The 25,140-nt window shown below is 46.3% G+C and overlaps 5 protein-coding genes and 1 long non-coding RNA gene across 9 annotated transcripts; 3 read left to right on the forward strand and 3 right to left on the reverse strand.

Moving 5' to 3' along the window:
* The first annotated feature begins 53 nt into the window (after positions 1-53).
* LOC119353272 (protein FAR1-RELATED SEQUENCE 7-like) lies at positions 54-5,050 on the forward strand. Of its 4 annotated transcripts, none has more exons than XM_037619868.1 (6): positions 54-334; positions 439-651; positions 1,031-1,298; positions 1,386-2,071; positions 2,174-2,636; positions 2,722-2,861. In XM_037619868.1, coding segments are annotated over exons 1-5 (1,197 nt in total). In that variant the 5' UTR covers positions 54-305; the 3' UTR covers positions 2,175-2,636; positions 2,722-2,861. The 4 variants fall into 4 exon arrangements, with proteins under 4 accessions (XP_037475765.1, XP_037475766.1, XP_037475768.1 ...); XM_037619869.1 differs by having other exon boundaries at positions 1,034-1,298; XM_037619871.1 differs by lacking the exons at positions 54-334; positions 439-651; positions 1,031-1,298; positions 1,386-2,071 and adding exons at positions 3,102-4,414; positions 4,496-4,588; positions 4,671-5,050 and having other exon boundaries at positions 2,179-2,636; positions 2,722-3,009.
* Positions 5,051-7,233: 2,183 nt separating this feature from the next.
* LOC119353274 lies at positions 7,234-23,575 on the reverse strand. Its single transcript, XM_037619872.1, has 16 exons — positions 23,406-23,575; positions 22,315-23,081; positions 22,066-22,218; positions 21,735-21,980; positions 21,340-21,607; positions 20,870-21,218; positions 20,586-20,781; positions 20,401-20,499; positions 20,055-20,312; positions 19,555-19,966; positions 17,665-17,764; positions 10,086-10,257; positions 9,043-9,261; positions 8,752-8,959; positions 8,306-8,426; positions 7,234-8,184 (listed from the first exon to the last, which is right to left on the reverse strand). The coding sequence occupies exons 1-6, from the start codon at positions 23,497-23,499 to the stop codon at positions 20,914-20,916; spliced, it is 1,833 nt and encodes a 610-aa protein (XP_037475769.1). The 5' UTR covers positions 23,500-23,575; the 3' UTR covers positions 7,234-8,184; positions 8,306-8,426; positions 8,752-8,959; positions 9,043-9,261; positions 10,086-10,257; positions 17,665-17,764; positions 19,555-19,966; positions 20,055-20,312; positions 20,401-20,499; positions 20,586-20,781; positions 20,870-20,913.
* On the forward strand, positions 9,146-10,542 carry LOC119357602. Its single transcript, XM_037624495.1, has 4 exons — positions 9,146-9,286; positions 9,385-9,938; positions 10,015-10,314; positions 10,406-10,542. The coding sequence occupies exons 2-4, from the start codon at positions 9,827-9,829 to the stop codon at positions 10,540-10,542; spliced, it is 549 nt and encodes a 182-aa protein (XP_037480392.1). The 5' UTR covers positions 9,146-9,286; positions 9,385-9,826.
* Positions 10,264-16,960, reverse strand: LOC119357603. The gene is made up of 2 exons (XM_037624496.1): positions 15,811-16,960; positions 10,264-15,487 (listed from the first exon to the last, which is right to left on the reverse strand). Exons 1-2 carry the CDS (start codon positions 16,958-16,960, stop codon positions 15,444-15,446), a joined length of 1,194 nt encoding a protein of 397 aa, XP_037480393.1. The 3' UTR covers positions 10,264-15,443.
* LOC119353275 lies at positions 17,665-18,500 on the forward strand. Its single transcript, XM_037619873.1, has 4 exons — positions 17,665-17,782; positions 17,888-18,141; positions 18,235-18,310; positions 18,393-18,500. Exons 1-4 carry the CDS (start codon positions 17,693-17,695, stop codon positions 18,498-18,500), a joined length of 528 nt encoding a protein of 175 aa, XP_037475770.1. The 5' UTR covers positions 17,665-17,692.
* Positions 23,576-23,723: 148 nt separating the features above from the next.
* Positions 23,724-24,571, reverse strand: LOC119358953. The gene is made up of 2 exons (XR_005172339.1): positions 24,293-24,571; positions 23,724-24,197 (listed from the first exon to the last, which is right to left on the reverse strand). It is a non-coding gene; the product is annotated as an uncharacterized LOC119358953 (long non-coding RNA).
* Between the last annotated feature and the right edge of the window lie 569 nt (positions 24,572-25,140).

Genomic DNA, 25,140 nt, shown 5'->3' on the forward strand with positions numbered 1-25,140 from the left:
TAGGGTATACGCCAATATACAGACCTGACAGATGGGCCATGAATGGACGGAGGGGCGGACGGCGTCGAGGGAGATAGCCTGAGCCGTGGCTCGAGGGGTGGCGGCCGTTCCGATCCGTGGATCAGGTCCGGTGGTTTCCGCTAGCCTCCGGCAGCGCGCGCAGTTAATGCAGAGGGTCGGCTGGTGGGCTGGTAGGTGTGGTGAAGTTGGATTTGTCTTCCACCCCAGGCAAGAGAAAGGGTGGAGTGGTTGACTGCGGCGACCAATATTGCTTGTCCGGCGACCTCGCACGCGCTCCGGTGACCATGGAGTTCTTGCTGCAGCCGATAAACAGGTTAGAATCTGCTTCATTAACCATTATGTACCAACGCTTTTGACTGTGGGGTTGGGCGGTCCGATCTAGAATATGGCGCTGATAAGTTTGTGTCAACGACCCAGAACTCTGCTTGAGGAGGTGAATGATAATAACAGCGCCATGGAGCCTGTGCGGTTCCCAGTCGCCGCGGCGGCGGAGGTTGAGCCTCCAGCACCGGCCGCTTCAAGTGCTGACGCCCAGATCTGTCTACCGGAGACAGAAGCTGCGGACATGCCACAGTGCTCCGAGCACTCAATAGAGCAAATGGACCCTAAAGCACCAGGCTGGACCCAAAGGTATTCTGAACTATGGCATTTTAATTCCATGAGATCTCATTACTGCATTTTTGATAGCAGAAACTAAATGATTCCGTAAGCATGCTCTGAATGATTCAGTTACTATAAAGTTGAGGTCGCCGTAGACAGGATGAACTGAATAAGTTTACATATCAAAGTCCCTTACATGGAGATGCGTTTACAGAATTGTGTATTTAGGTGCAAAGGCTTGAAATATATAAGCATGTAAATATGGAGCCTGCGAAATTGCAAATAAGTTAATTGATTCATGACAATGAATGTTTAAAGGGTCATTTGTGATCGTGGTTTCATGGGTTACAATTGTTGTATTCCCTGTAATATTAGACTCACCACCTGATTGTTTACTCTGATCTCAAAGCAGAGTGCGTGTAGGTGCCGCCGCTGAAGGCAGGGCCCCTTGCTCGGACAGGGTCACGGCACTGGAGAAGACTGTGAGAGAGTTTGCGGAGACTCCAGGGGACATAGTGATCGTCCCAAAGATTGGGACAAGTTTCGACAGTCTAGGTGAAGCTTACGACTTTTACAACCTGTACTCATGGGAAAAAGGATTCGGGATTAGATATGGGAAAAGCAGGTTAAATGTGAACCGGACAAAGTGCATGCAAGAGATCGTATGTGGATGCGCGGTACAGCCAATACTTCAACATATTTTGATAAACATGGCCTTTTTCCATGCATTCTAACTGAATATGATGCTCTGTTTATTTCTTCAGGGGAAGCCGATTGTTGAAAATACTCGTTCTTGTCGATGTGAATGCCCAGCCCTCATGAGATTACTCCGATCCAAGGACAACGGGTGGTACATAGCTGAGCATCGAGATGTGCACAACCATGCTTTGACACAAACCTACGGCCAAACAATACACTGGCCGTCACACAAGCATATTGATGTCTACAGCAGAGACCTGGTCAAGCAGTTGCGACAAAACAATGTCAGCCTCGCAAAGGTGTATAGCATCATTGGTAGCTTCTTTGGGAGGATGGAGAATGTACCATTCACGAAAAGAGCATTGAGAAATTTATGTGGCAAGATTAGCCATGAGCAGTCCGAAGATGATGTCAGGAAAACAATGGAAGTGTTCCAGGAGCTGTGTTCAAAGGATCCACAATTCACATACCGGGTTCAAGCTGACAGTGAGGGCAGAATAAGCAACTTGATGTGGGCTACTGGCAACAGCAGGCTGCAGTACAACTTCTTTGGAGATGTAGTTACATTTGACACAACTTATCGTACCAACTTGTACGACATGCCGTTTGGCTTGTTCGTTGGGGTTAACAGCCATTTTCAGATCATCATACTTGCGGGGGTGCTAGTTAAACACGAGACAGTGGAGACATTTGAGTGGGTATTCTCGGAGTTTGTTAGGATAATGGGTGGCGCCGCAAACAATCCTGACTGGTAAGGGACTTTCCTTATTATTTAGTTTGGTTGGAAAGTATCTTGTTAATTATGCAAGTTTGAACATGAAAAACTAATGACCGTGTGATTCATAAAATGCAGATCAAAACAGGGCGATGGAGGTCGCAATTAGTAATGTGTTGCCTGACACGGCTCACCGCTGGTGCAAGTGGCATGTGCTTAAGAAGGCAAAGGAATCGCTCGGCCCATTATACTAAAAAAAAGTGATTTCCGACCAGAGTTTCACAACATTGTCAATCACATGTTAACGATAGATGAGTTTGAAGAAGGTTGGAAGTACCTCATAGAGAAATACAACTTGAAAAATCACGATTACATGACCAACTTGTACGAGATACGTCACAAATGGCAAAGCCATTTTTCAAGGGTGTATTCTGTGCAAAGGTGACTAGTACCCAACGGAGTGAAAGCGCAAACCACATGTTGAAGAACTACGTGCCTCCTGGATGCCCAATGCATATGTTTGTTAGGAAGTATATGAGTTTAATCTTTGACAGGGAGTCCGAGGAAAATTACGAGGAGAAGTGGACAGCAATCGTAAGAAGTATCCAAAAATTAAAAGACATACTACTGCCACTTATGTATAGGCGTTGAATTGTGAACTTATTTATGGATGGTTTGTTTTGCAGGGGAGGCCGCTTATGCGACCTAATATGGCAACCGAAAGGCATGCTGGGCAGATATACACCAGAGCCATGTTTGAACAATTCGGTCATATATTGTACGAGTGTGGCGCATATCAAGTGGAAGAGATCGAAAAGGGTAAAGAGTATGTTGCAATACATACAGATGCTGCGCGGAGGGAGAAATGGTGCAGAACTTCATACAAGGTGTCTGTGCTTGATGGAGGAGAAGAATTTGACTGCGAGTGTGGTCAGTTTGCACACATGGGGCTGTTGTGCAGCCATATACTGCAGGTGAAAAAATATATGTGATATTATTTGTTGCTAATTGTTAGCTGGTGAATTGTATCAAACAAGTAATTCCGATGTTCTATTGCATACTGCAGGTGCTTGACTTCATTCGTGTGACAGAAATACCAAAGAAGCATATTGTGAAAAGGTGGACAAGGGATGCAAGAGACATACTTCCAACACACCTGGTGCAGTACCAGAAGGACAATGCTCAAGAGAACCCATTTAGTTTCCGGCACTACAATATGTACATGCAAGCTATGGAGCTTGTCCGGATGGGGGACTCAAGTGTGGCAGCTTACAAACGTTTGACAGAACTGTTCAAAAATTGTGTATCAGAGATGAAGCCATTCACAGAAATACGGGATGGGTTGGGGTTGGAAGACAGGTTAGCTGGCAGCATGAGGGTTGTGAACATGGTACAATCAGATGGCGATTTGTGCGAGGGTGTGGATGGTTCACATATGAACTACCAAGATGCTGGCAGCAATTCAGCTAATGAGTCCGGTAATCGAATGCAGAACTTGTTAGCACCAGCCAGGCGGAAGCAGGTGGGCAGGCCGACAACAAGCAGGGAGAAGGCCCCATATGAAGGTTTAAGTAAGCGCACAAGGTTTTGCGGTATTTGCAGGCAGCAAGGCCACAAATGCACCACCTGCCCGGAACGCGGGGATGTACCAAAACAGCCATGGAAGCCAGCGAGATGCAAGAACTGTGGAGTCGAAGGTCATCGCATGAACAACTGTCAGAAGGTTGCAGAACTGAGGCTGAGATAATTTGTATGCGGCCTGTGTGGTGAGAGCTTTGATAAGAAATACATTACTTTACAATGCATGCAGTCTGTAAAGTCTGGGTGTAAACCAGTGTTTGTTTTCGAATCCATGTAACAGAATTTGGTATGTCTGTTTGGAATGCATAGACTGAATTTTCTGAAAATGTACTGAAGGTTGTCAGTTACCTATGAGAATGGACTCATGTTTGTTTCAGAGAGGCTCCCCTTAGAATGCAGACGTCTGCTATACATGTGTGATGTTTATGGTTGCTGCCCAAGCTGGATTTCCTTGGACGGCCAATTGAAAATCAACCAGAATGTATTTTTGTGTCCATGCCATGTGTAAGCCAACCTGACCTTGCCCATGCTGACCGAGGGACAACAGTAAATGTAGTGGACACATGTCGTGCCTAACGCTGAAGCCAGCCGGGTGGGCTTCCACTTCGAAATTCAAACCTTGTGGGCGGGATGCGGGCATCCACGGCGTACAAATGGGCGAGGGGGGCTAGCTCTTGGAGCACCTCATAGCCATTCACATTTTAAAGAGACCTGATGGGAGCTTCATCAGTTTCTCGTCCTACCTCGTCGTTCACAGTTACTGAAGACTGCTCAAAGGGTTGCAATGGATCGATCCAGGTACATTCTCTTTTGCTTCCCCTGCCTTGAATCAAGCGTGATGGTGGGAGTAGTACTCACGAAAATGTGTTTACATTGCAGGTGGCTGCTGCATCAAAACCATCCGTTAACCAGGGAGATGGTGATCTAGATGTGATTAGCGATAACTCAGGCATCTCCACGGTGTCTGTGCAGGTGCGCATAGTGAACCAGATATTCGCATAGGGAGTATCTAGCTCGCATGCATAGTTAATGAATTCTTATTTGCGCGGGATAGCGGCGTGGACGAAGTACCAGTTCAAGATGAAGCAGGGGAGCTGATCCTGAACCAGAAGATTGAAGGGGGTGTAGCAGCAGAGGAAGGGTTCGGAGAGCACGACCCTGCTGCTAATCAAATGCAGTCTGCCCTAAAAGAACCCATGAAAGTCAACTTAGCAGAGGTTGGAGATGTGGAGGAGAGTAATCGGCGTATCACCAAACGTGCTAGAATCAACCCTGTATCTGCAGTGTAGACCGCATGTTGTTCATCCAGATTAGGCAAAGACGCCTTTGCCGTGCTGATGGTGTATCTACCGACTAAGTATTATGGTCCTCTTAAGTGTGTTTGTAGCTTCCTTCCTGGTTGATGCGTGGAGTAGTTAACTAAGTAGTATGGCTTGCAGCAGTGGATCTACTTGTATGCGTTACTACTAATTAATGTGTGTCAATGTGGCTCATCTCTATTGCATGAAGCTAACTGTGTTTTGGATGGGCATGCATGCCTGGTGTCATTGGATAGGCCATGATTGATTAAATTAGTGCATCCGACCCGTGCGGTGGTCCATAGTAGCCATGCAGATGGTGATTACCACGGTGCATGGATTGGTTAAGCATTAAAAAATGCGTTGTGCACGGGTGCTTGCATATGCATGCATTTGTCCTTACTTGGGGTTGGCTCGGGAGAAAGGTCAACAGGAGTGGTGAGGGCAGTGGAAAACATCCTCTGTCCTTGTCATGTTGCATTTTTCGAGCTGGACCCCCCACTTAGGAAGTTTCTTTATATAGGGGTACGTGCAGTGTGGGTGCTGGTCCTAAAATATACAAGCAGTATGCAGAACCCGCGGATGTTTGCAAAAAGTATGGCCAGCATGGCATGGAGATCGGCATGATTGATGCATGCAAAGTGGAACGGCGATGTATGTAGTTCACCTCATTAATCAGTTGGGTGAACGATCACTAGTAGAAACATGTTCTGTCGCTCAGACGGGGTGGCGCGTGGATATTTCCCGCCTCTCGATTCTAAAATGTGTCGTGCTGGGAGGGTTCCAAGCTGTACCTAATAAAAAACCACCTCTGACGAGCAGTAAATAAAGAGTGGGGGATGGGTAGCTGGAACACTGGAGGCAGAGTGTGCTGGTTTTAACCCCACCCTACGGGCCGCCCCCTGCTCATTTCCACCAGCGAGCACTGTGAGCCTCTGTTCTAGATTTGGATGGTAGCAAGCAGAAAGGGGAAAGACCAGATCTGACCTGATCTCCGGTGGACAGCTGAAGCAACCGCTGCCTTTCTGGTAAGCTTGTACCCGCCTGGCTCTTTCTTCCTCATACTCTGCCGTCGGCCGTGCTCCGGCCATTATTTTCCTCTTGGCATCGGTTCTAACTTCCTTGCTTACTCCGTTGTGATCCGTCCCCTTATTTTGGTAGCTAATCTACGTGATTGTCTTGCTCCAGTTGACCTTTTCGGCGCGTACAGTGAGTAGATAATCTAGGGGCCTTCCCGTACGGCCTTGGTTCTTAATCTAATGCTAGTAGTGCTATCCAAATGGCAGGAAGAACTAACGCATCTGAATGTGTGATTGATCTTTGCAGGTCATCGGGTGATGATGGCCAGGCCTCCGAGATTGCCGAAACAACGAAAATCTGGCAGCCGCAGCCGCAGCCGCGGCCGCCCAAAGAAGAGGAGTCGGCAGTGTGGTAGCGAGGAGATGGCCCTGGCCAATGCAAGGCGACGCGAGCCAGCGCTTAGATCCATGTTCGTGACCGGCCCTTTCCTAGGGTTAGGTACCTTGTTTTACCATGCAATGGAGCCAACCGGCATGGCCGGCTTGTTGACGAACAGATATGCTGGGTCTATAGATAGGGTTTTCACTGCTGACTTGATGGGTAGAGTTAACACTCGAACTAGGACATTGCGAATGCCAGATGGACAAGTTAGAACAATCACTGATGAAGATGCAGTTAGGATCTTAGGCGTACGTGGTAATGGGAGGATTGTGGAATTTGGCACACCCATGTATAGATCTACACTTGTTCAGAGAGTCAGGGGGGTGCTAGGGTTGCAAGGTAGAGGAGGCTTAAAGGTCTCGGACCTAGAGTATGTCATTAGTAGGCTAAACCCATGCTGCATGAATGAGCAAGAGACCATAGCATTCACAGTTGCTTCGACTTTGCTAGCTGTGTCCACTTTGTTAGGCCCTAGACAGTTGGTTGCAGCAATACTAGAAGAGATATTGCCCATTGTCCAAGACCCATGGGCTATAGGGAAGTACAACATTGCACGGTACTCAGTTGACCTCGTGATGATATCTGCCGAAAAGTACCAAGCAAACGTAGCAACTGGAGCTAAGGTGGCTATCATAGGCGGGCATTCACTTTTTCTACAGGCAAGTCATGTGATTTGGTAGCACATTGGTTAAATCTATTATTGAAAAATTATGTGCGCTAACACTGGAGTCTCCCTCTTTCATTTGCAGTACGTACAACTGGACTGGGTGGATTATGGGCCAGCAAGCCTACGATCGAATCTCCTGCCAAGAATTTGTGCTTACTCTTATCCACTAGTGAGGAGATTAATCTAGCTAGAGAGGGAGAACCCAGGATATTACCCGGTAATTACACTATTATTTTGATGAGAGACACAATCATACAATGATGAAAATGATGAAAATGTAAATGTGGTTTACAGACCAGGCTAGAAGGATACATGCTGCAGCAAGTATGGATGTGGCACCCTCTAATGGCAGCTACAACTAATTCGGTAAAACAGAGCAAACTTGAAGTATTGTCGATGTCATGATGCTTTAGTGTCTGCTTACTAATAATCTTCATTGGCAAACTTTCAGCTCTTTGCAGCAAACAATGGAAATGCAGGAGTGGGAGCACATAATGGTGATCCAAGCTTGGACAGTGCCAACATGGACACAGGAGGTGCCGAAGAAGGAGCAGCCGAAGGGGAAGACAACTTGAGTGGTCAGAACCAGACCATGGCCACACTGACAGGCGTTGCACAGACTGACACTGAAGAACATATATCAAATGATATGCAGCTTGCTATATGGAATCAAGGTTTTGTTGTTGAGGAGCTTGGGAGCGATTGTACCAAACCAACAGGTGGGCACTCAAGACAGCCATAACATTGATGCATTATGCTATGGATGAGCAAGAGAATCTGAAATGTTAGTTTATTGATAATTGCATTTCAAAATTTGCAGTTCCAGTGTATGACTCGTATGACGAGGCAGATGTAATTAATAATGAAGGTGTCACTGGTCAACCTGGCTTGCTGGCTATTATCAGCGCTGAAAATGGCCACATGAAGAACACCAATTCAACTGCTTAGTCAGAGGATGAAATGAGCTTTGAAGGGTCCAGGTCCCGGAGCCAGGAAAATGGTATGTTTCGGACAAACTTCAACTACAAATTGCACTAGTTGTTCTTCACCCCGTTGCACGGAACATGTGATTGTGATTGTTGTTCAAATAACTTTTGTCCTTTGTGTACTATGTGCAGAATGTGATGGATACGATTCAGCATCTGAAAATGAAGAAGAGGTTAATCAAGTTGCAGCCGATTTGCAAGGTGGGTGCGACAAGTTAACATTTGGATCGGCAAAATCTGTTTGGTGGTACCATTGTACATAGCACTCACTACTTACCGATGTGTTGCAGGTAGAGAAACGCAAGCCGTTAGGGATCGAGAGCAGCCAGTTGTAATCAATGAAGGTGGTTATGAAGCCAGAAGGCAGAGCCGCATCCGGCAAATTGATGCAGAGGATCCTGGCAAAAGTATATTAGAGGAAGATAGCGAATTTGAATCATCAGATAGCGAAGACGATATGAAGACTCATTATGAACGCATAGGAAGGAACCATGCAAGAGTTCTGCAGCGTGAAGGTGAGTTCAAGCATCTAGGATTCAGAAATGAATGCATGTGGTGTGTATGTATGCTTTGTATGACTAACAAAAAAATGTATTTAAACAATGCAGAAAGTCAAGGTGGGAAACTAGGTCTTCCGCGTCCACCTGTCATTAGCATACCAGGTAAGGGTGCGACATAAAGGATAAAATGAGTTTGTTTCATCATGCCCTATTCGTGACCCACCATGCTTAATAGAGATTGTGATGGCATTGGACAGAGCTGGCAGCACAGACAGATGATTCACCGCGCTTGCGGATCGCCGGACAAAGCACGATAGCACCACCGGTAGAGTCCAGTGTCCCAGCTCTTCAATTTGCACCGCCAATAGATTCCAGAGTGCCGTCGGTTCAGTTTGCACACCCACTAGAGCCCAGTGTCCCAGAGCTTCATTCTGCAGGTTGGTGCAGCAAATATATCAGTCAGTTGTATATGAGCAGCAAAGATATGAGCAAACAAATCATTTTGCACACCCACCAGCTCTTTAGTTTGTACTGGGCTAACACGTGGAATGTATTTTGTATTGCAGGTCAAGCTGTAGACGGTGGAGCTGAACCAACCAGGCTACATTCTGATTCACCGATGACACCAGCAAATGCAGTGGTCGATAGTGGCGTTCCAGATTCGGCGGAGTATGTGGTGGATCCAAAACAAAGGGCAGACGACAACTTGCACGCTGGCCTCATAAGCAAGTTCCTGCAAGCATCAGCAGACATTGAAGGTTAGCACCGCTGAATGACCATGGAAAAAGTTCTTTCACATGAACACAGGAATGGATTTGTGGATGGTTGACATAAATGAAAATGTTTGATTTTGCAGCTGAAGCTATTTTGATGGGTATGGGGGTGCGCAACATGATGAATGTCGTGCTCATAGAAAGTGCCCAAGAAGAGATTGCAACAGGGCAAGCAGACATCGGGCCATTATCTCCGGGGTCGGAAAGTATGGGGGCTCATGATGACATGCTTGGAAGATACCATGGCAGCCTCATAGAAAATGATCATGTTGAACCGATGATAATGTCACCTGATGGCCTATTTGCTTCATCAGTACAGAATTTGTATGACGCGAACGGTCAGTTTAGAAATAATGATCATTGCGGCAACCAGTAGACAAATATGTGGAAACAGACCTAACACATGATCTTGTTGCAGAGACGGAGGTTCCATTCATTGACTTAGTTACGAGTGTTCCAGTATCACATAATGAGGTTGATGGTGAGGCTCCAGGTATGTGAGAGTGGTGCGAAAAAATGTAATCTATGTACAAAGGTAAACATACATCTAACCATATTGCATGTCTTGCAGTGGTGTCCATTGACTTAACCATAAGCACTCCAGATAGAGAGGTTGAGACAGGGCCCGAGCTAAATGGTATGCGTTTGTACAAATAGTCATGAAACCAGTATGTACCTTACAACTTGTAAAAATGATGGTATTGTTTTGGCAGAGAATACTTCAAGAGTGGATTCTGTTAAAGCAGAAGATAATTCAGGCAACACTGAGTGTGACCGAGCATACCCGGGAGGCCGTCGAGAGATGATGCCAGCTTTGCCAACAGCAGGTGAGCCCCCTTGTTTTCTGCTAATGTTCATACCAAAAGTGTGCATGATGTTACGTGATAATGTTGTTTACTTCTTGTCCACAGTGAGTGAGGTCAGAGCAGACGTGGCGGCACCAGTGAGCAATACAGCTAGGCAAGGAAGCACGGGGAACACACATTGCATGAAGTTTCAGACGACAATAGATGGTAAGTGTTTTGCATGAGATAATGTATGCAACTAAATTGGGGACAGTGTTCATGAACCAGTTGGTGGGAGATTTGATTTACAAATTTGTAGGGATGGCATTTGTTGGATCATCGCCACCACATGAATACCATCCAATGGCAGCAACAACGGTGATTGAACCTGTGCCGGCTGGGACCAATGAAGCAGGTGCTGTTGCTGCTGGTGTACATATTGGCCAGGGGGCGTAGATTCAGAATTTCAAATTGTCATGTTTGTCCATTATACATGGCAGGTAGAGGACCAGAAGGAATCCGAAGGCGACATAAGCGGAGCGCAAACAGAGGGAGGCGGCAGTGCCGACAAAGGAGACGTATCAAGAGATCAGGCAGGCAGTCATCCTCGACACGAAGTTTAGATCAAAACGATGGGAGTGGTAACGACTCAGACCAAAATGGGTTGATGGGACAGCCAGGGAATGGTGATCATGTTCAAGGTTCGTAGACAAATCAAATATAATCTTATTTCAAGTAAATCAAATTAGCACTAGACTGACTAACTATACTGCTTGAACTTGTAGCAACGCGACAAACTGAAACGATGACAGCTCGAGGAGATGTTTTAATAGCACAACCCGGGAATGATGAGCATCGTCAAGGTTTGTAAAAAAATTAAAACTCAACATATACCAACTAAGTCACATTAGCAGAGGGCTAACTAGAATATAATGCTTGCTCTTCCAGCAACAGGGCAAACTAAAACGGTAACAACTTGAGGAGGTGTCCTTCGAATCAGCACGGGATATGTCTTTCCAGGGATTACAAGTGAGTGAAAAACATTCCCTAATGATGAAGAACTGTTGAGTAATGCGATGACAGGCATTGATCTTGTATTTGCATTGATAGTCAGGGCAGCCGGAGAAGGTTCTGGAGCAGGGGCTACTTCTGTAGGTGGTGGGTATGACTTGAATCCACCTATTGGCAGATCTGGGCATCATGAAGGTGATTAAAAATCTCAACCTTAATAAGCTGATGAATCCTGCTCAATTCTCTTATTATAGTGCGTGGATTTGCAGAACCGGACCAAGCAGAACCAGTGACAACTGGTGTAGGTGTACTTCAGCGAATTGCAGGACATAACTTCACGGGGAATACAAGTGAGTGGGAAACAAAACCCAACCTGTAACCACAACTCAATAAAACGGTCTCATGCCATATCTTATTCGCGCCATCTATATGTACTTGCAGTCAGAGATGTTGGAGAAACATCGGCAGCAGGGACTACTGGTCTGCATGGGCAGCATGCTCAAAACGAACATGCAGCGATGAATGATGGATAGACAGGTTTGTTACCAGTGATATAAAATACATATCTATAGGTGAATCTGTACGGGGGAACATAACTACATCTAATTTTGTAACGGTGTTGTCTGGTGCAGTGAATGCTGGCGTAGAGAGGGGGGTAGGAGTCGTCTCAGGGCGAATGAATAGCAACCTGAGGTTGCGTGTTGGCATGGTGAGGACCATAGTGAAAATGGAAATGGATAACAAGGGAGACGTGTTCCCCGGTAAAGCTGGTCTGAAGCATGAGGAACCCCTTACAAAGAATGTTGTGGAATTCTGGGACAAAATGTGCATTAGGAGCTCAAGGAATCGCAACCGGTAAGTTAATTACCTAATCGAGTAGATCACATGTCAAAACTTGGGTATGTTGTTTTGCACGGCTGTTGAATTGTGTGTTTCGAACTTGCAGGAAATGGTACAAACACCTGTTGCCTTACCTGATAGTGATGTCAGGTGAGGACTTTGTGAATGAGTTTGGCCCAGAGGGACACCTGACAACAGTCGGTTGGTCAGCTGTGTCAAGGATGCTAGTGTACAAGGACGGACAAATGTACGGTGATTGGGAGATCAGGTGGCGACACATATTTGACTTGTGATTTGTGGTGAGTGTGTACTTACATGTTGTTGAACTTGGAGGAGTAGCATACCAGGAGCAGCTACTGTTGTGTCTTTCTTGGTGTGTGGCGGCTCTCACGGAACAGAGGAGGAGGAGCTCCTCTTCTAGGTCAACATTTCTCATGGGCTTGGGCCTAAGAGATAGGTACAGATGGGCTAGGGCCCATACCGGTTCAACACTCCCCCTCAAGATGGGTGGTAGATATCTATCATTCCCATCTTGTCGCAAGCTAGGTTGCATTCCTTTCCTGCCAAACCTTTTGTCAAGCAGTCTGCTATCTGTTGGCCTGTGTGCACATACTCAATCTTTATAATCCCAGCATCACGCTTCTCTTTGATGAAGAATCGATCAATCTCTACATGCTTAGTTCTGTCATGTTGCACTGGGTTGTTAGCTATGCATATAGCAGACCTGTTGTCACACCAGACATTCAGAGGTCCTTCTCTTAGCAATTTCAATTCACTTAGAAGGTTTCTCACCCACAACATCTCACTTAACCCCTGAGACATGGCTCTATATTCTGCTTCTGCTGTTGATTTTGATACAACTGGCTGCTTCTTGCTTCTCCATGAAACTAAGTTACCTCCCACAAACACACAATACCCAGATGTTGATCGACGATCATCCAGGCAACTTGCCCAGTCTGCATCACTATACCCATCAACTACCAAGTGGCCATTCCCTTCGAACCACAGTCCTCTTCCTGGTGTTCCCTTCAAATACTTCAGAATTCTGTGTGCTGCCTCCACATGTCCACTTCTGGGCTCATGCATATACCTACTCACTATGCTCACAGCATAGGCAATGTCTGGTCTTATGTGACACAAGTATAGTAAACGCCCTACCAGTCTTTGGTATTTCTCCTTATCCACTAGATCTCCAGATTGTGCTGTTACCTTATGGTTTTGGTCAATTGGGGTAGTAGCAGCTCGACACTCTAACATTCCCATATCACTGAGGAGATCCAAGGTGTACTTGCGCTGGGACAAGGCTATCCCTTTGGCAGATCTTGCAATCTCAATACCCAGAAAATACTTCATCTGACCAAGATCCTTCACTTCAAATGCCTTTCCAAGACACTCCTTTAACCTTGCTATCTCCGTCCCATCATCTCCAGTTATGATTATATCATCTACATAGACTGCAAGGATGACAATCTTCCTATTCTGATGTCGGTAGAAGACAGTGTGATCCTTATTGCATTGTTTGTATCCCATCTCACACATAGCCCTTCGGAATCTATCGAACCAAGCTCTCGGTGATTGTTTCAGACCATACAAAGACTTTTTCAATCTACACACCTTGCCTTCAGTTTTAGATGAGTCCAATCCAGGGGGACTTCCATATAGACTTCTTCTTTTAGTTCTCCATGCAAGAAAGCATTTTTCACATCTAACTGATGCAAAGGCCATCCAAAGTTTGCTGCACATGATACTAATATCCTCACAGTGTTCATTTTTGCTACTGGAGCAAATGTTTCGTCATAGTCTATCCCATAGGTTTGACTATATCCTCTTGCAACTAGTCTGGCTTTGTATCTCTCAATCTTGCCTTCAGGATTCTGTTTGACAGAATAAACCCATTTGCAGCCCACTATTTTCTTTCCTGCTGGCAACTCAGCTAACTCCCAAGTCCTCTGTTTTCTCAATGCTTCTAGTTCTTCTCGCATAGTAGCACACCACTTAGGGTCCTTCTTTGCATTTCTCCAATCTAAAGGAATAACCATCGCTTGAAGAGAAGCAATGAACACTTTATATGATGCCGACAGAGCATCATAATTCACATAATTCCCAATATTATGCTCAAACCCATATCTCTCGACACGTTTGGCAGCCGCAGCCCTAGTTCCCTTCCTCAACGCAATTGGCATCTCCGTGGATGAGTCCTCCTGTTCTATGTGTGACTCCCCCTGCATCACATTCTCATTTCCTGCTTGCTCCCCCTGGGGTTCATTTGCCTTGGCTCGCCGGGTGTAGACTTTAAGTGGCTTCTGTGCTATGCCCTTCTGCTGCTCAGGTTGCTCTTGAACCTGATGCGTTTCTGTTTCACCTTCTCCACTAGACAACGGCAACACGGGTATAGTGCCCACCATTGGCGGTCTTGCTTGCTGCATCACCTCTTCCTGACATCTTCCTTGTTCTCTCCCTCTTGCTTCAGATACTTGAGGTTGCAACACCACCTCCCCCTCTGGACCAACCACAGGCTGGTCCAGACATTCAAACAACAAGCTCAAGTCAGTTTTTCCCCATAGTAAGGATTAGATTCCCAGAATGTCACATCCATACTCACGAAAGTGCGCCTATCAGAAGGACTCCAACACTTATACCCTCTCTGTCCAGAAGGATAGCCAATAAAGATACACTTCACCGCCCGAGGATCCAGCTTGTTCACAGCAGGTCTATGATCCTTGACAAAACAAGTACATCCAAACACCTTTGGTGGCACACTAAATTTATTCTCTCCTAATAAGAGTTCACAAGGAGATTTCATACCCAGTATCATGGATGGCGTGCGATTGATCAGATAGGTTGCAGTCAGAACGGCTTCACCCCATAGACACTTTGGCACATTCATAGTGTACATGATTGAGCGCGCCACCTCAAGGATATGCCGATTTTTCCGCTCTGCCACGCCATTTTGGGGAGGAGTGTCCGGGCAAGATGTCTGATGCAGAATACCTTGGTCTGATAGGAACTCTCCCAGCCTTCTGTTGACATATTCTGTCCCATTGTCAGTCCTTATCATTTGAACCTGCACCTTGAATTGAGTTTTAACATACGCACAGAAGTCCTTGAAACACTCAAACACCTCATCTTTATGTCGCATTAGATACATCCATGTCATGCGAGTATTGCAATCAATGAAGGTGACAAAATATTTCATTCCATTTATCGAGGTTGATGGACATGTCCAAACATCTGAATGAACAAGCACAAATGGGACTATACTCCTGAGCCCCTTACTCACATACGATATCCGAGTGTGTTTAGCATACTCACATGCCTCACACCTTAACTTGGTTTTATCTAAACCATTCATTACATCAGGGAAAGCTTTCTTCATTTTCTCAAAAGAAACATGTCCAAACCTACAATGGTGGATCATAGCTAATGCTTCCTTCTCTGTCGCAGTCGCAGCAAGAGCCATGCCAGCAGTCTTCACATCCTCCTGGTGATCCATGTACCATAGTCCTCTATGCCTGGTTCCTGCCCCAAGCCTCCTCCCAGTTCCCATCTCCTGAATCAAACAGCGGTACTTATTAAGAGTTACGTCACAATCTATCTGATCAATCAAAGCACTCAATGACACTAGACTAACTGGGAAAGCTGGAACATGCAAAACTGATTCCAACTTAATACTTGGAGTACATTGCACTGCCCCAACCCCCTTAATAGGTTGTGCAGTACCATCTGCAATTTGAATAGTTCCATTGTACGATTGGGGGTACTGTTGATAGCATTCAAACTCTCTAACGTTGCCGGTTACATGTTTCGATGCCCCTGAGTCTAAAACCCAATCTACACCAGCCCTATGAACAGCAACAGATGCAGTTTCATTACCTTCATCAGAGTACACAAAATGAGCAAAGTCACCAAACACTGTCTCCGCTTGCTGTTCGTTCCTCTTGTCTTGACCCTGCTGCTCATTTCTCATGTCTTGACTATGAGAAGAACTGGACTGACCCTCACTCATGACAGATACATTCGCTCTGGCCTCCCCTTGGTAGCGATTGTAGTTGTTATAGTTACTTGGAGCACTTCTGCCCCTGTTGTTGCTTCCACGATAGTATCCCCTACCATCTCCTCTGTAGCTGCCTCTGTAACCTCCTCTGCCTTTGTTGTCTCTCTTCGATGGGGCTGTGCACTGGTAACTGAGATGCCCTTTCAGCCCACAATTGTGGCAGTCTCTTGTCTCAGGCCTATTCATTATGTGATAAGCAGGTCTGGAAGCCACCTTTGACCGCTCCACAGCTTTCAGTCTAGTCTCCTTCTGTGCTATAGCAGCAATGGCATCTCTTAGTGACGGCAACTCAGCTTGTTGCATTAAGATAGCCCTTCTATTCTCAAACATGGAGTCCAGCCCCTTCAAAAACTTGAGGACACGCCTATCCTCAACCCACTTTCTAGCTATCACTGCACACTCAGCATGTGGCAACACAATAGGTGCAAGATAGTCTAAATCAGCCCAAAGATGTTTCAGCTCTTCAACATACATCATTACAGTCCTATCACCTTGAGTGAGATCATGCACAGTTTCTTCAATTTTGGAGACCAACATGACATTTCCCTTCCCTGAGTACATACTAGCTAACGCTGCCCATACCTCAGCAGCAGTAGGGAGGTCCTCCACCGAAGCAGCAACAGAAGGGGATAGAGAACTCAGCAGCCAATTCAACACGAAACTGTCTGTGGCATTCCATTTCTTCCATGAAGCTCCCCTCTTGTCTTCTGGTTCCTTCACCTCACCAAGAGCATAGTCTTCCAGTGACTTAGTTCTGAGGATGAGTTTACCTCTCCTCGACCACCTCAGGTAGTTTTCTACACCTTCTAACTTCACCTCGTTTGGAGCCAGCTCAATCTTCTGCACCATCTCTGCCTGCGCAGCGCTCGAGCCCACATCAGCAGGTGCCTTCTCACCTGCAGCCACCATCTTCGCGGCCATGATGTCCGCAAGCTTGTCCATTGCAGCCGCCAGTGCTTCCTCCGCCATTTTCCCTTTCAGTCAGCAGCAGACCAAAAACAGCGGGACTTTCAGCACCTGCAAGCAGCAGTAGCACTCCTCTTCTCCTCTTCTCAACCAGCAGCAGTTCATCACCTCTCCTTCCTTTACCAACCCGCAGCAATCAACAGTCGAGAGCAGAAGGTGACTTGGAGACAAACTGCAGCTTCTCGCAGTGGACCTGATAGCGTTGCTGCCGTGTCAGGTGAGATGCGTGACCTGCCCTTCCTTTTCTCTCTTCCCCTCAATCTCTCTCTCGCTGCCTCACGCAGCAGCAGCAGCACCTCCAGCACGCAGCAGCTCCAGCAGCACGTGCGCACAGCAACCTCCTCTCCCGAGCCGGCCGCGCCGCCTCGCTGCACTCCGCCACCAGCCGCAGCCGCTACGCCTAGCTCGCCGTTGTTCGCCCCCGGCAGGTCCTCCTCGCCGGACTACACCACCGGCGCCGCCGCTGCCGCTGCAGCCTGGTCTGATACCATGTTGAACTTGGAGGAGTAGCGTACCAGGAGCAGCTGTTGTTGTGTTTTTCTTGGTGTGTGGCGGCTCTCACGGAACAGAGGAGGAGGAGCTCCTCTTCTAGGTCAACATTTCTCATGGGCTTGGGCCTAAGAGATAGGTACAGATGGGCTAGGGCCCATACCGGTTCAACACATGTCATAAACCATGGCCTGAATTTGAAACACATGGATACTTACTTGTTGTCCCTTTTCGTAGCTCGCTCTTATGTACAGGTCTTATGATTTGGACTTCGAATTCATGAATACAATGATGAGCTATGAGGCGCTCGGGCATCGACTGCAATGGACAAAGAAGGTAGCCCGTCAACAAATATACTAGCATGAGCTTATATGAACATTGCTGATATTATCAAATGTGACAGATTGAACAAGAATATATGTTCTTCTATTTGCTATGCAGCTCATGCTCCCAGTCCCAATGATGGAAAGTTGGTCGCTATATGTTGTGGATGTCAAAGAGAGGACATTGTTGGTCATGGACCCATGTGAGACTTCAGAGCCAATTGAGGAGATGCAGTACAAGCATGAAGACAATGCAAACTTCATCCTAGCGGGACTTAGGCGTTGCATACATGAGAACATCACTGGGTGGTATGTGCCGGCTCAGGGCTGGACGATCAACTACAACGTTGGCATGCATGAAAGCTGCGAGATGTATGATGGATGACCACATGTTCGAATTGTCAAAAATATAAATTGTGCCACATACAAGTTCTAACTTATTTTCATGTGCTCGTGTACAAGCAGAGAGGATAGCTGGCTGCACATTATCAACTACAGCAGGGAGTACACTGGGCTATATCTTCAGACTCAGCTAACCCCAGTGAGCAGACGACCTTAACATTTATTCATCACTTGAAACAAATATGCGAGAATGTCTAAAAATGAGAAGTGCTAAATTGCAGGGGCGCCTAAACTACCTGCGACAATCCATAGCATATGAAGTTATCTCAATGAGGGGCAATGTGGGTGAGCTGCCAGACTTCATGGTTGAGGAGGTGCTGCCATTCTAAATGCTACTGGATGGCAGCATCCTTTTGGAACGCAAATCTTCGAGACGGTCAGAGAAGTGTTTGCGTATAGGTGGATCTGGGGATGTTAGTTGCCACCCCACAAATTTGTGGTGTGCCAACGGTTCCTAGATTTCACGGGCGATACAAAACTGAAGACAGAATGGCGCCGAAGAAGGGATGCAATTTAGCTTCCACACCCCATTCAACATGAGGGAGAGGGGGGTTTAAGAGATTGTTATCACTACCTGGCTGCCACGTCTAAGTTTATTACCAGCTAAGTTTGAACTAGACTTGTATGCTGGTCAGTTATGTAATATCTGGGGTGTGTGTCTCCGTTGGCTATGTAAGACATATGGACACCAAGTATTTGAGAATGCTAGACATAGTTGGTATCAGTTTAGTAATGTTAGTGAGATGGTTAACTTGACGTGCATTGTTGTGCTGATTAAGGAAAACGTTTGCTCTAGTATTGCATTGGCATAAGGTAAGATATATGTGGCTATGGCATAGGGTGAGGCATTCCAACCTTAGGCTCACTTGAAGCTCCAAACCGTAACACCATGTGCAGATGAATGGCGGGGCACACTGACAAAAATATATGTGATGATCCTAGCACATGAAAGAAACACACCAACAAACATGAATATTGCACTATGCCTAAGTTGTTGGGTGGGAAAATGTAGAAGAAATGTTTGGTTGCAACATGGTGCCCAGGTTAGGGAATGGTTCCAATGTGACTTAAGGAATTACATTGAATTGTTGTCTGGTTTTCCAAGTTGGCCTCAAGGGTCCTGCGAGGGAGAGTTGATTGTTTGAGGGGTAGTTACAAAACAATGAGGTTGGTTTGGCACAAAATTGACTTGTGTAATTACGTTGGCACGGCTCGTTTAGATAAATTGGTAGTATATCCACATTGGAAAAATGGGTAAATTGCGTAGAAAATTAAAGCATGCATATTGCACTTTCACCATCGAACAATCCACTTCAGAAATACAGCATGGTTTAGGTGCTTGACTACGACATAATAACTATAACAACTGATTGGAAACATCACCTTGGATCACACACCGGATGCGGGGGCTTAAGTTGTAAGACACTTATTATCAAGTGGCTAGATTGAAAGACACATAAATATAGAAGGGTGACTCATTCTGATTCAAATATGGAGTCTGACGATGCAAGGAGGCGCCACAGAGTGTCGCGTGCGTGGGAAGAGAAATTGCCCTGCAACTTCATGCACTCGTAAAGCGTTTCCCGCTTTGTCTTTGATATGGTGTGCTGCAAAAGATGATATTCAGAAATGGTAGTGAGCATATTGATGTTGGCAGAAAAATTAGTCTACACAGGGTACACCAGTAGCTTTCATGTGAGACATGGCTGAGCGATAAAGCTTGGTTAGCGGCAGCTTTAGCTTCTTGCCGTCGAAATGGGCGGTGATGTGAACAACGCAAGCACCTGTTTCATTTCTGGCACGGGACAAATCACAATTAGATAAGTAACAAGATCGTGGAGGTGGCGCTGAGTGAAAACAAGAAGGGTGGATGAAGAATGTACTTAGTGAAAATGCTATGGGCAAGAGCAGGGGAACTTGACATTCCATCTCTCTTTGTTGACGGGCCACCCAGCATAGTACTCATCTAAGCAATTGAACAGGGCATCGTGTAGCTTCCAAGCAATAATCTCGTCCCTCTCATGAGTGGTCAGGGGTCGGCTTTTCTTGTGGTACATCGGTTCGATAACAAACATCGTGCGGGTGACCATGTCCCAAAAAATTACAATCCATCCTTCGGGGCGTGGGACAGGCATGAAGAACTGAATAGAAGACAGGAAGCATAAGTCCAGCAGGAAATCAAACTGAAAAACAAACATGAATTCGGCGTTGCTAGTACACAACTCTTACCAGCTGAGCTGATGTGATGTCATACTTAAGCGCATCCGCCCCTAATGGTTTCTAGATAGACATCGTATGGACATAATCATGATCTGACAATACCAGTGTCTGCATTTAGAACATATCCAGCATCAGTATAATAACAAATGAAAGCAAGGTGTTTTTACATGTGCACAGAAAATTGTATAGCTGACCGAGAACTCTGGTTCAAGTGGATGCCTCCATGTTAGATACGGCGAGTGTTTGTTTGCTTCCTGATCAGCCTGACAGTACCTTCTAATAATCACTAACATCAGCTCGTGGTCAATTGGCTCGTCTTGAACCAACTGCATTCTCATCGCTGCACCGGTTATTCGTAAGAACCTTGGGTTCTCATGCACAAGGAAGTTCCTGTGAGTTAAGAGAATATGAATGTGAACTGTCTCGACTGAAACAAGTGAACATCATGTATCATAATGACTTAGTTTGATATAATCACCTAGATAGCTCTCCTGGTGGTGCCGTACTGAAGAACCCTTCCAACTATTCAGACACATAGGGCTGAGGTGGGCACGGTACAACCCCCCTGATCCATGGGTCAGTTTGGAAACCAGCCCTAAAAACATATTTTCTTCCTGGAAGCACGACTGCCTTCTGTCCAAACACCGTTGTACTGCCATCATTCGGAAGGTCAATAAACAGTTTGCTTACTGACTGTAGGGTCTGCCTTGCAAACGGAATAATCTGTTCTGTCATGGCTGCGACTGCTCCTTCATCATTGCGCGCCCGCTTGTTCTGCTGCTGTTCTCCCTGATCATCACCATCAGACCTGGGGCGAGACGTGGCACCTAAACAAAGGTGTGACATTTGTCATCAAAATGACTTAGCGGGGCATGTAAATGGCACTACATTGCACCATGTAAAACCAAAGAACAACATAGGGAGTTACAAAACAACAAACATGGAAACCTTTGCAAGCAGACATGTCGAGCCTAACGCATGGGATTTTCGGGCCAATAGGAGTCTGAATTTCAACCCCTGGGCATGGCTGAATTGCTCTTGCTGGACAGTCAGTAAAACCTCGAGCAGCACAGCAAATGCACCTCTTGCTGATCGATGTCATCAACTTGTCGACAAACTTAATCATGTCTGCCTGCACATTGACACGAGCAGTGTTGATTTCACGCTGGCATTTGGCATTCTGCTCCTTTAGTATGAAACTCAACTCGTCCTTGACCTGCAGCAGCATAAAAGAACGCCACCAGATACAAAATCAGAAATGCGTGACATGAACAAACACATGTCCAACTAAGCACAAATCACAGAAGAATGTTGGAAAAACGCCCCGGTGTAGTAAATCATACCAAGCTAGGGTATCGGGTACGCATATGCTCTGCAAAATCAATTGGCCCGAGCGCTCGTAGAGGTGTCTGCACATCCATTAGGTTGACAGCTGCAGATGATGATGCATGCACTGACTCCTCCCTGTCATTGGTTGGGTTGCTGTGATGTTGATCCATATTACCACCTACTAGTTGCTTGTTGGAGCTTCTCTCAGTAGAATCTTGGATGTTGCAGCGTCCATAGCATATATCATGGCCCTGTCGAATCTGCCATGAAGACATGAGTGTCTTGTTAGGAATAAAAAAACATAAAAAATGTTGCCAGCCTCACTTGATAAGCTTCCATGGTTACCATGCATTTTGTGTATGATGCAGGGCCCTTCCCAATGTCGGTTGCCATGGTTATCGTGTTTCTGATGCTGTTTTGGTCAAAGTCACTAATCCGAGGAAGGACATTATGCTTCTTGTTGAAAAGTCCCAGGTCAACGTTGTCGAGGAAGAAAATCTGTAAAGTTGTTTACATGCCAAGAATGTGAATTAAATGATTCGCACGATTTTTCATTGCGCCTGAAAGGTAAAATCAGACCACTACTTGACAAACCTGCAAAAACAAGTGGCAACCAACCAGGTTGGTGTTCGGGTTGTTGGCCATCATGTCATTCTTAAGCCGCCTGACTCCCTCGAGCAAAAACTCCAGTACAAACTCACACCAGTTGAATTGTGCAATATTCTCCGTGTTTGCCAGCGCACCCCAGTAGTCTATCGTTCCATAATCATGTTTTGTTCTGGGTGCCAGCACATGCCCCATCACAAAAATGATGAATGCAATCTGGAAGCAATCCTTCTCTAGCTTGCTGGACGTCTCGGAAATGTCACGCAAAAGGAATTCCTCGGCAGCGCGTAGGCTATGCACTCCTGTCTTATCCATCCCTAGTGTAGTTTTAATAAATCTTACAGCTTCTGGCTTAATGAATCCATCACGCCCTTTAACATTCCGGTGTCCACATGGTATGCCGAACACCTTGTGTATGTCCTCCGCAAAAAACTTGAGAATCTTGGTTTCTGACAGAACAATTGCTCGACGCTCGACGCATACCTTGCTCATAGTCCAAGCACTGAACTTGAGGTTAAGCTTCTGGAGCATAGGCAGCTTTAACATTCCATCAAACCCAATTTCAGTAACAAGCCATCTCTTGTACTCATCGAATGTCTCGATTACTTCTATGACTTTCCTAACTGAAATTCTAGAAGTTGGAGTAGGAGGCGGCTGTGCTTCAGTAGCAGGCAATGGCTGCTCATAATTGTTAGCTTCTCCAGCATCACCTAGGACTGCCACTCCATCACTACTACTAGCGTCAGACATGATGCCTACATATGAAATGTAATTGTGCTCAGAGCATATATAAGAATCATGAACTTTTTCGAAAAATCTGGAGGGTACAACTATGCTGAAATTGATTCAGACAATGGCATGGTTCTCGTTGCTGAAGATACAAACTTTTCTGAGATTAATACATGGTGAAGCACATGTGCCTGGTCCGCCTACGAACAGATCTCCAACTAAACTAGAAAACGCATGTTTTAAGAACCCACTAGGTGCAGCGCAATTATATGATGGACTAAACAGATGGATAGTCAAGGTGGGGGAGAGGGCAGGGGAGGGGGATGGATTTGAATAGATCGAACGCATACCTGCAAATCTTCCGAGGATACAGTGGGTTCGCCGTCGGCCAAAGTAGCCACCGCAACTGCTCGGAAGCAGCAGGGAACCGGGGAGGCGATACATACGAGGGGCGCTGGGTGGGTGCGCGTGGGCGGCTTGGTATACGGACTGGAGGTAGCTGCCGTAGCTAGTAGGTGGACTTTATTGCGTCCGCCAACCGTGCCGGTCGCAGGCCGCGCTAATTAAAAACACTGTTCACACACCTAATTGTATCAGAAACGTAAAATTGTTGAAATAAAAAAAAGATGAACGATTGATACTGCCGGGTAGTAGACCATACGTTTGCATAACAGAAAATAACTGACCATACATTCATTACTCGGTTCATGACATATTACACCGGGCTTACACTAATAGCACATGGCACATCTCGCCTAAACAGCGCTTTGCATACTACGGGCACACCTTCATAATTATTCCAAGTACTCCGTGAACATGCCCACCATCTACCTGCTAAGCAGGAATACTACTTTGACCAGCGCCAGCAAGATCAGCACTCCGACAAACAGTATGGCTCCGTCTAAGAACACAAGAACACGGAGGGCGGCGGTGGATGTGCCTCCTTGATTAACCCATGGCTGGGCCCTGAAAACTTGTGCAACGGCTGGAACACTTCGCATCTGCTCTCGGACACGAACCCTGCGGTTCAGATAAGATCCCGCCTGGCTACTTCCGTGCACTGGCTGCTGCGCCGCCCCCAGATGATAGCTCAGCTCGGCAAGGTACTCGTCCTTGGTTCTCATGTAGTTGCAGAGCCCGGACTGAAAAACAAATCGAATCGGCAAAGGAAGAAGAATGTATTAGATGTTTGGAAAACACGAGTAGATCGAGAGCTGCGAGAATGGGTCGTACTCACGTCCTTGTTGACGCACTTGTAGAAACGAACGCCTGCATTCTGACCCGCCCGAGCAATCCAGGTGAATACCCGGCCGCCGCACTGAGGCAGCTGATGAGTGGTGGGAGCTGCTCGAAGCCACTGGAGGATGATGATGCAGAGATGCTCTCCGGAAGGACAAGTTCTACTAGACTGGGTTGGCTCGCTCGCAATATCAGCCGATGGGGAGATGGATCTAGAACTATAAAGAGGGGAGGGATGGGAGGAGTATTGCTGGAGAAGATTGGTGCCTGCCACCACTAGTACTCATAAATGAGCTAAACGGCTCTGTTAGACCAGAATGTGCGACCAAACGGCACACCCCGTCCAGTCCCGTCTGATCCGCCACCAAGCTAACTGACGGAATTACCTATGTTGTGGGCCAACTCCTATTTCGGGAAATAACAACACCATCAATGTACCTACCGCTATACCCATTCCGGCCCAGATCACGAGGGAAATAAGTGGCACAGATACCGGGGTCCTGTGAGCTCGGGCTCACATGAGTATTTTCGTTTAGGGTATTGATTCATATTGTACAACGAATTAAGGTAGAGTGGAAGGACTGTATCTACAGAGGAACAAAATGGCATATAGGTGTTGTCGCCATCATAGAGTAGACAACAATGGTGGCGGAGCATCCAGCCAGGCTTGATGGGAATGAAACTCAAGCAAATATGTGGCCTTCTCTTACCCCAATAGTTTCTTCATATCAACTATCAAGTCGAGCACGGTCAGGAACTCGTCCTCCACCCTGTCCTGCTGTCCAGCTCCTGGTCCAGCTTCATGTGACCTTGGCCGTCATTGTGAGGTTGTCAGAGGGCGGCCAT

This window comes from Triticum dicoccoides, chromosome 2A, assembly GCF_002162155.2.
Source record: "Triticum dicoccoides isolate Atlit2015 ecotype Zavitan chromosome 2A, WEW_v2.0, whole genome shotgun sequence".
NCBI classification, from domain to species: domain Eukaryota; kingdom Viridiplantae; phylum Streptophyta; class Magnoliopsida; order Poales; family Poaceae; genus Triticum; species Triticum dicoccoides.